The sequence below is a fragment of the Camelus dromedarius genome, chromosome 10, assembly GCF_036321535.1.
Source record: "Camelus dromedarius isolate mCamDro1 chromosome 10, mCamDro1.pat, whole genome shotgun sequence".
Lineage (NCBI taxonomy): Eukaryota > Metazoa > Chordata > Mammalia > Artiodactyla > Camelidae > Camelus > Camelus dromedarius.
Window position 1 is genome coordinate 60,002,162 of NC_087445.1, and position 10,181 is coordinate 60,012,342.

General features: G+C 43.4%; 1 protein-coding gene across 1 annotated transcript; it reads right to left on the reverse strand.

The window, feature by feature from the left end:
- Positions 1-3,110: 3,110 nt before the first annotated feature.
- LOC105096226 (lipocalin Can f 6.0101) lies at positions 3,111-7,406 on the reverse strand. Its single transcript, XM_010988530.3, has 7 exons — positions 7,210-7,406; positions 6,710-6,846; positions 5,872-5,945; positions 5,061-5,171; positions 4,599-4,700; positions 4,360-4,405; positions 3,111-3,389 (listed from the first exon to the last, which is right to left on the reverse strand). The coding sequence occupies exons 1-7, from the start codon at positions 7,300-7,302 to the stop codon at positions 3,383-3,385; spliced, it is 570 nt and encodes a 189-aa protein (XP_010986832.2). The 5' UTR covers positions 7,303-7,406; the 3' UTR covers positions 3,111-3,382.
- Between the last annotated feature and the right edge of the window lie 2,775 nt (positions 7,407-10,181).

Here is a 10,181-nt window from a genome sequence, read left to right on the forward strand (position 1 = left end):
GTACAAATGGAGGTGGTTGGAGAGTCTTAATGCTCTCTCCTTTAAAAATGCACTCAGAATAAACAGCAAGGTCCTACTCCATAGCACAGGGAACTATATTCAATGGCTTATAGTAACCTGTAATGAAAAAGAATATGAAAGCGAATATATATACGTATATAACTGAACCACTATGCAGAACACTAGAAACTAATCCATTGTAAGTCAGCTATACTTCAATTAAAAAATGTTTTTTAAAAAATGCACTCATTTCTTTCCTAGGGGCGTCACAGCCACTGGAGGAACATACTTCCCAAAGAAAAGCAATTACTGTCTGTGGCTTTAAGACTAAATGTTACATGCCCAGGAAAAAATAATGAGTGTTTAAAGTCTGGACGTTTCTATGTCAATGAGAACATTCAAAGCAAATTAGATAAACAAGGATATTTTTACATTAACAGAGTGGTTGCACAGAATATGAAGGGTCACGCACCCCAACTTGGATTGAGATCTTTTTTCTTCTTCATATCTTCACAGGAAACTAGCCAGCAAACATCCCCAGGCTTTGATCTTTTTAAGACATAAATTATTCCACTTTTCATTGGCCCTCTAACTGACATAAGTCTTTATTAACAAGTACAATGGCTGACTTTATCATGATTTTTTATTAGGCAAGGCTGGTTACAGAAATACAGGTTGTGGAGGAAACTCACTAGCTAAGGCAATCGATAGAACCTGAAACATGCAGCCAGTTTACTGGAGGAAGGTCAATGTTGGACACCGAGGATTCAACTGTCACAGCTTGGAAAGCTGGTAACTCTACCTGTTGGTAAACTATTTGGTCAAATGGTTGCCTGCTGTACCTTGGAAAACAGACCATGTGCTGACAAAGGCTGTAGAGCTAGGGGAATAAATAGAAAAGATTTGGGGTGTTGGAATATTGTTAATGTGTCTGTGACTTCTTGTGCTTTCAGAAAAACTTACAAGAGAGAGGGACTCAGGCTAGAGCCAGCCAGGCTGCAAGTAGAGAGAGAAGGTGGCACAACTTTGCTAAAAGAGACCCTCTTCTGCCTGAAGCATCCCTTTAAGCTGACTAAGGGTCGCTGCTTCTCTATCCCAAAGTGAAGCAGTTGTAAGTAGTGCCCGTGGAGTGGAAGTCTGGCTTTAGCAGAAATGGTGTTGCTGCATGAAAAGTGAAGAGCCTGCTAGCAAAGGATGGATTAAAGGCCCTCCCCCCCCAAAAAAATAACCCATCCAAATCTGTGGCTTTAGATGGCCTCAGATTAGCCACCGTTAAATTAAAGGAAGGAGATGGAGTGGGCAGGGCATAGAGGTCAATCTAGAAAAGACCAGAGTTTCCAGGCTTAAATCTAAGTCTAGATAAGATCTGGGGGGTCTGGTTATCTGCAAATAAAGAAATCAAGAGGCAAATACACTAGAAGTTTACTAAGTTTTTGCGGAATTTGTGTTGCCAAAAGAAATTTAGGTCTGGCCTGTAGCAAAAACAGTGACTCTCTAACCCTCAAAATAATCTCTCCAGGCCTGCGTAAGCAGGAAGTGGCCGTGGACGGTGATGGACAAGGGAGAACCTCCCAGAGCTGGGGCCACAGACGACAGTGGGCATAAGACCTGCTCCCACCACATTCTCTTTTCCCTTATTACTTCTTACACTTCAGCTTTAACCACACAGATGAGGACAATGTCCTAGGGCGGTGGAGAAATGAGATAAAAGGAACTAAGTTCCTAAATGACTATAGGGAACAGAGTTGTCAGCCACATTGGAAGGCCCACATCAGATTAATTCAATCTTTAGTAAATCATACTGGATTATAGCTAGCTCTCTTTCTCAGTAGTAGCCAAGCTAGGTAAACTAACGAAATGTCTAACACTCAGATATTCTATCCTTCCCCCACTGAACTCGCTCCCTCAGCTAACTGGAGTAAATGGCAATTCCATCCTTCCAGTTTCTCAGGCCAAAAGCCTTGGCGGCATCCTGTGTGCACAGCATTAAACCAGGTCTTGCATTTGTAACTTAGCTTCCCAGAACTCCAGATGGCACATGCATAACGTGGGCCTGGTTAATGCTCTTTGGCCAAAGACCAGGAACATACCTGCAGTTGAACAGATTGGGTTTATTATTGCAGCTAGGAAGAATGCTTACGGTGGGGAACCATGGATGTCTCAGTAAGAGCATGTTCGGAAGAAACTACTGCAGGTTTGGGGGAGGATCTGCTCTGGCCTGTTTGCTCACATCACTCCCATCTGTTTTCTTCCTTTTCTTTCTTTCCTTTTTTTTTCTTTTCCTTTTTTTTTTTTTTTTTTTTAAGGACTGCTCTGTTCCTGACCCACAGACATCTTCACTTCTTGCTTTCAAGTGTCCTTAACAATTTCATGCCTCATTTGCATAAAATGTTTGGAGTTGAGGGGTAGGTTTCAGTGTGAGCTCATGCTGCCATCTTGTCCTGGGAACCCCTGAGGGTCTTTCTGTGCCTCCTGCTTGGCTGTAGCTCCCAAACACATGGCACTATCCAGCCATCTCCCGTCATCATTGTGGCCCTCCCTTGTATTGAAAGGGAAATTAAAGATCTTCTTCTGTGAGCTCCCCAAAGAAGAGGTTAATAACAGTTAGCCTCCTTGATGCCTCCTGACTGTCCTGAGTACAGATTGCTGGATATAAGTATTGCTCACATTTCATGGAATCTCACTTAATATGTTTACAGTAGATAACAGTGTGGTTGAAAGTGGTTTTCCAAGATTAAAAAGGACATTGACCAGCTCAGGGGATGGATGAGATAGAGAAGCAAGGGCATGAAGGCATATCCTGAAGCATGTCAAGCTGGAATCAGCCCCAGCAGCATCGCTCCCTCATACCCCACTGACGAAGAGAATTCTAGGATGGAGCAATTCATAGGGCCAGTCTTATCGTTTGTCTTACCAGATCACTAAGAAATGGGCGGCTCAAAAGGCAAGCCGCACTCATGGGGACAGAGAATTATTGCAGAGAAGGGGGAATCCTGAAACTCAGGGAAGATTCTGAGAAGCTACAGGAAGTTTATGGGTACAGGGCCGAGGAAGTTCCCTCACTTCCTGTCAGCCTCACATCTCTTACAACAGAAGACAAGTCACAAGACTGCAAGGTGAATCATTTATTGATCAGGTGGAGGACAGTCTCATTCACAGTAGCATTGTCCCGGGTATGATAAAGCAAGCCAGAAATTTGGAGAAAAACCTTTGATTCTTGGTGAGCTAATGAGTCTTCCCGGATGATTAGGGAAGATCCTGAAGATGTAGAGATAATGTCTTCATGTGCGACAGGGATGGAAATCAGGTCACAGAACTTGCCACAGGACAACGTGGGACCCATGGAAGAGAAGCTCCTGGAGCCCAAGTGAGAAGTCATTCACTAGGCGCTAAATCGGCAGATGAGAGAGAGAACATGGAAACTGATTAAGGGCATCTCAGATTGAGCTGAGGACAAAGAGAATTTCTATTACCAAAAAGAAATGTTGAAGAAATCGTTATCAACCTGCATACTAACCCCTGCTATTTGCCAGAATAGGGGGAGGGAGGGTGTTAAGTAAATGACTTTTTTTTTTTTTTTTTTTGCTATTGCTGATTCCCGTCTTAACCTTCCCCCGAGTGAGTCTATGAAAATAATCAGAAAGGCAGCAATGAAGGACCCTAGGCTTGTTCTGCCACCTTCAGCATTGGAAGTTTTAAAGAATTTTTGGTAAATTGAGGAATAATGACAAAAGCCACAGCTGTCTTTCGTTCAGTGCTTACTTTATGTAAGCCGTAATTGCTAAGACTTTCACATATATTATCTGAATGAAGCCCCACGAATAATCTGAGGTAGGAAACAGGTGAGGAAAATCAAGAGTCTATTTTCCAGATTGGAAGACAACTGCAAGGTCGGACAGCTCTCTTCCCAGACTGGAAGTTAAGGATGTGTAGCGATCAAAGGAAGAAATTTTTTCCATAAATTGGAGGGTGAGATGGCCTTCTGGGCTTGAAAGATGGACCACAGACATAGAAATATATTTGAGTTTCGTACTCATACCCTTTTCCCATTTAAAGCTTGGTCTTAATGGGTTTTAGCACATTATCAATGACTGAATTCCCCTTTTCTCCAGCATTATATCCACACGGTATCTCTGTAAGGTAGACATTATTTTTGCCTTTTAACTGCTCCATCATATGCTCAAAAGTTCACGGTTGGAGTTGGATCCTGAACCCTGGTCCTCCAACTCCCAATTTCAAGCTCTCCCAACAAGCTTCCTTACCAAATTATTTGTATTGTCATGTTTGGACATTAACCCCCAATGCTTTTGGAAGGCACTGCTCCCTGGGTTACCTACCCCCCCACCAGAGATCACCAACCTGGAGGCCTGGTCAGCTGCACTCTCTCGGGCCTGGAGACAGTGATCTGCAGAGACAGAGAAGGGCACATTCAAACACCAACCCCAGTTTGTTTCCCAGAATGAAGCCAGATGATTCTCCAGGTTAGGACAAAGGGGACTGACTGGGGATATTATCTCCTCTTGGATTCCTCACATCGGTAACATTCCCTCGGTAAGATGGGAATTTCGGCAGAGAAAGCCAGAGATCACTCAACTTACCGACTTTGGTCAGGTCAACTATATTTTCCTCAACAATTCCGTATTTTTGGCAAATTCTCACAAACTTTCTCTTAAGCATTGCAGTCACATCTCGTTCTCGGGCTGTGGGAAGAGTGACAGTAACTGCTGTGTCGTGTTTATTGGCCATCGAGGCTCACTGAGGGGTGGGACTCCAGACGGACGGGGAAATGGATGGCACTGACTGGGGCTCAGGCAGAAGTCCTGGGATGGAATATAACCTGACTTGATTTGACATCTTTAGGCTATCTTTCTGGCACGATGAGAGAGTCATCATCTTCCCATCACTGAGCCTGAGGGATTTTTACCAAAGGTGAGAGCGTCTGTCTTCAGAGGAGGAGAGATGTCCCAGGATAAGTTCGGGAAGCCCACACTGCCTCCAGGCTTCCTTCCTTCCCTGGTCTCCCTGCCCCCAAGATGAGCGTCAGCATGAAAACACTGTACCACTGAGTTTCAGCACGTGGAATGTTCCATTGTTGCTGACATTCACGAGATAAAAAATAATATACTTATCATAGTCCACTTCAAGGATGCAAAATATATTGTATCCATCATCTGTGGAGGAAACAGAACATAGCTCAGAACTTCTTTGGACCACAGGAAGCAAGTGAAACCCTTTACCTGTTCTGTCCCACAAAAACAAACTCAAGTGCATAGCCTGGAAGAGATAGAGAGTGATATCTACTGTCTTCCATTTGCATCTCTCTGGGCTCCGTGAAGCAGCTTCTGAGGATTGACTAGTGGTAGAAAAATTCAGCCTCAGTGGCAACTTCCCCTCCATCCTCCTCCCTGAGACTCACCTTCCTCCCTCGGCCGTGTCTGCCCACCATGTGGCTGTCCTCTCTGTGAGCCCCACTGGCATCATATACCCAGTTATATTCTCAGTAATGTGCTGGGGCAGTGGCCACCAGACATCACCAGGAAGTGGGCAGGGAATGAGAAGCTGTCCTGCCAATTTACTTACTTTCTTTCTTTCTTTCTTTTTTTTTTTTTTTTGGTGCCAATTTTCTTTTGTTGCAGGAGGTACATATGGCCTATCTGTCTTCTTCATCTCAGGGAATTATGTGCCAGACATTGGCTTTTATGCACAAATTTCTCCCAAACTCAGGACATTGGCTATTAGATGACCCCATTCTACTACTGAAATAAGCACTGATCAGGAATTCATCAAGCTTCTGAAGATACTGGGGTTTAGTAAATTCCTTGCAGTTGGAAGTAGAATTTAGAAAGACTTTTTTTTTTGTGGCATACTTACAGGTAAGTGTATATACATCATCCTCTTCTGCTTTGTCACAAATCAAAGAAATTTCAGTACACTCTCCATTTACCCTGTAAAACAGAATGAGCTGCTGCTCAAGGGATACTGATGGGACGAGCTGCCTCATACTCTACCTATAAGTTGAATTTCTGATTCCACTGATTAACTGTTGAACATTTTGGGGTAGTTTTTCCAAAGCACTTTTATCTACATTATTTCACTTTATTTGGTACTTTGAGAATAAGTCAACTACCTCTGTCACTGTTACTCTACCACTATTTCCCCCACTACTATTCCTACAGCGACTTGTCTAGATAATTAGCTGAGTTCTCACCACGTGCCAGCCTCTCAGCTACGTGCCTGACAAACATTACTTCACTTGATCCTCACCATAAAACCATGAGAGAGAATTTTTATCATCTTCTTTTACCCAAGGGAAAATTGAGGTAGAAAGAGATGATTTTTCTTGATCATACAACTAGTAGGAGATAGATTTAAGAGTGAGCTAGGTCATTGATTCCAAGCCCTGTGCTGTATTGCCACATGACTTAGGATTCTGATACCTCTCGACCCCTTACCCCCTCTCTTCCCATTTAAATATACTCCTGCCTCCAATTCTTACCTCTGAATCTAGAAAAGCTACAGGTTAACAAGCTCTAGTCAGGGCCAGATAATGCACTCATTTTGGATAGAGGCTGAGAATATGTGGGGGTGTGTGTGTGTGGGGTGTGTGTGTGTGTGTGTGTGTGTGTGTGTGTGTGTGTGTGTGTAAAGGTCCAAGACCCTACTCAGGATTCTGTTTTACCTTTCCCAAGCAAAAAAACCCCACATTTACTTTGTATGAAGTTTCAAGGCCAGAGAAGAGTTGTCACAGGCACTGATGTGCTCCATGGAGATTCTAAAGCTACCATTTTCTTCTATCTTTCCCTTGAAGTCTGAGGCCAAGAGAATGGAGTACCAGTCCCCCGAAATCTGCAATAAATCAATAAAATGATTGCGTGAGAAAAGGAGAGAGGAATACAACACGAACACTTGGCTCCTTGAACTCTGGCCTGTGGACCAGGACTCCTAACAGTGATAAGAAGGTGAAATTAGAACTCAGGTCAACTGGCAACCACACCTGGGACCCTCTCCACTGTCCTTCTAATGATAATGGAGGTCCCCAAGTGTTGTCATCTTTCAACATGGCACGATTGCTCTTAGTCCCAGGTCTGCAGCCACCCCTTCTGTTCAATATGTCAAGGCACTCCTGCCCTCCAGTAGGGCCACCTTGCTTCAGAATCCTCCAGACCACCCCCAACAAAGTCAGAAGTCACTATGCTCCACTGACCCTACCTTTGAAATGTCAAAGTTACTTTCCACAACATCGTTTCTTTCTCTCCAGGCACAGACTAGAGTCAGCCCCAGACACAGCGACAGCAGCTTCATGTGGGTGGGGACCGTGCTGCCTCCTACAGACCCTGGGAGTGAGTCTTCCCCTGATGGTGGCTCCACTCCTCAGCGCCTCTGTTTTTATATCTGTTCTGGGTCAGTTTTTTGTCCACGAGGCACCACCTCCCCTCCTCCCGCTCCATGAACTGGTCTGTCACTCCCTGGTGTGAGGCCAAGGACTGTTCCTGCCCTTTTGAAACTTGGCAATCTCATCTCTTTTAGATCTACTTATTGACCTTACATTTCTCAAAACACACACTCAAGAAAAACAGTGGATGTTCTACAGGGCTGCCTTTTGGAACCAGACTTAACTGTGGATCTGGCTTGGAATCAGAAATCCGATTACTCGTGGCAGGAATGGAACATAACTAGGAAATGGGATGTGGTGGGGACTCTGCTCCACCACTCACGATGTGTGTGGAATTACGTGAGTTACTCCATTTTTAGGGCCTCAGAAACAAAGAAACTCTCTCTACCAGAGACAGTGGTATGTATCACAAAGCATTAATATAGAGTTGATTAAAATAGAGTTGAATAAAATAAAGTCTTTAAAATATGGTGTCCAGTATTCAGTACATTTAAATTCCTTTTCCTCATTCTCTGAACTCACCCCCTGGAGCCTTTCCTTTGCACGCAATAACTGAACAGGTGTTTTATCACCCCGTATACCTCACTATACTAGAGGTCCCATAAGAGAACTGGAGAAGTACAAGATGCCATCTTTCCTTTAAGCACCCTTCAATGAAGGTGGGGAAATGCTTCATATACTCAATAAGGACTTAATTCTACAAGTATATGAAATAAGCCAGCTGAGTGGGACCAAGTCCAGATCATCGTAGGTCAGCAAACGGGTGATGCTAGGGGCTGGTGCGGTCAGAGACTTATTCGTGGAGAAGGTAGACCGTGGGGTAGGTCTTGAAAGCTAGGGAGGGTATTGAGATGCGGAAGGCATGTGGGAAGAGCATTGCAGGTGAGAGGAATGTTGTGTTAGGCTCCTGTGCCCCCAGCTGGGGCTTGTCAAAAGCTATGGCTCTTTCTGCCCTGTGCTAACGGTCCCCTTTTGCACTCCCCAAAACAGAAAGCGACTGGTATCACGGGAGGAGTTGGGCACAAGGCAGTGGATCTAAGAATTGCAGCACTGTATCTGTGGTCTGCTTTAAAAAGTCACCCCTTGTGTGATCATTCCCAGTTCACGCTTAATATCAGTCACTGGTATTTTGATATCGGTATTTAGTCATCATGGGCTCGTGATTTTCCTGGCCCTGGGAGGGAACACCTGAACTTGATAAATGGTGGCAAAGGCTGTGTACTTTATTCCCTCCATCTGATTCTTTCCAAGAAGAGATGGCGGCCTATAAGCAATCAAGTTTTCGAAATGAACTCTTCCTGGGCTATGATGCTGAGGGGAGCATCACACATGATCACTATCCCATCCCACCACTGCTCCCATCCCTCATATCGTAGCACCATGTTGTAACTTTCTGCTGCTGGTGGAGAATCCTTTTTTGTTCAATTTTTGTACCTACCATAGCACCTATACAGAGGATCAACTTGGGAATGATTGAGCCCTAAATCCTATCTTAAAAGCACTAGGGATTCTTGCTTTAGAAGTAACCTTATAGAAAATCTGTCTGTAAATAGAGATGTTACTCAGGGCAGTGGTCTCGTAATTTATGTTATCAGGCCACGGGCTAGAGAGAGGGCATAGGACTGAAATCTATGATCAGAAGCCTATGTGGTGGATGAGCTTGTCTACTAAGATCGGAGCTGACTGTTCCCTGCTCTGGCTATTCACTCCCATTTCAGATCTACACACATTTTTGGTGGTTGGCTTAAGCATTGCCAAGACAGCTTGTAAACACTGAGATGGTAAGGTCAAGGTTGCAAATATACCCAAGAGGTTTGATGCAGTCCAGCTAGGGATTTGGTGAAAGAAAACCCAGACAAAACCAAAGCTGGACTAAAATGAACTCAATCAAAAGCAATGCTTGAATGCAGTTTGGTGCAGCCATTGTTGAAAACAGTATGGAGATTCCTCAAAAGACTAGAAATAGACTTACCATATGACCCAGCAATCCCACTCCTGGGCATATATCCAGAAGGAACCCTAATTTAAATAGACACCTGCCCCTCAATGTTCATAGCAGCACTATTTACAATAGGCAAATCATGGAAAGAACCTAAATCTCCATCAACAGATGACTGGATAAAGAAGTTATGGTATATTTATACAATGGAATACTATTCAGCCATAAAAATGACAACATAATGCCATTTGCAGCAACTTGGATGTCCCTGGAGATTGTCATTCTAAGTGAAGTAAGCCAGAAAGAGAAAGAAGAATCCCATATGAGATCACTCATATGTGGAATCTAAAAAAAAAAAGAAAGAAGATGACAAATGAACTTAAATATAAAACAGAAACAGACTCACAGACATAGAATACAAACTTGTGGTTGCCGGGGGGATGGGGATGGGTAGGGACAGACTGGGAGTTGGAGATTTATAGGTACTGACAAGTATATATAGGATAGATAAACAAGTTTATACTATATAGCACAGGGAAATATATTCAAGATCTTGTAGTATAGCTCACGGTGAAAAAGAATATGAAAACGAATAGATGTATATTCATGTATGACTGAAAAACTGTGCTCTACACCAGAAATTGACACAACATTGTAAACTGACTATAACTCAATAAAAAATAAATAAATAAAAGCGATGCTTGTCTTTGCAGTAGGATTCCCTTAAATAACATTCCTGTGCTGCATTTAAATATTTGTGGTAAGAGTTGTAAATTAATGATCTGAAAATACTCCTGTCCATTGTAGATGACTGGTAAATATCACAGGTGAACAAATTACCAACTTTTA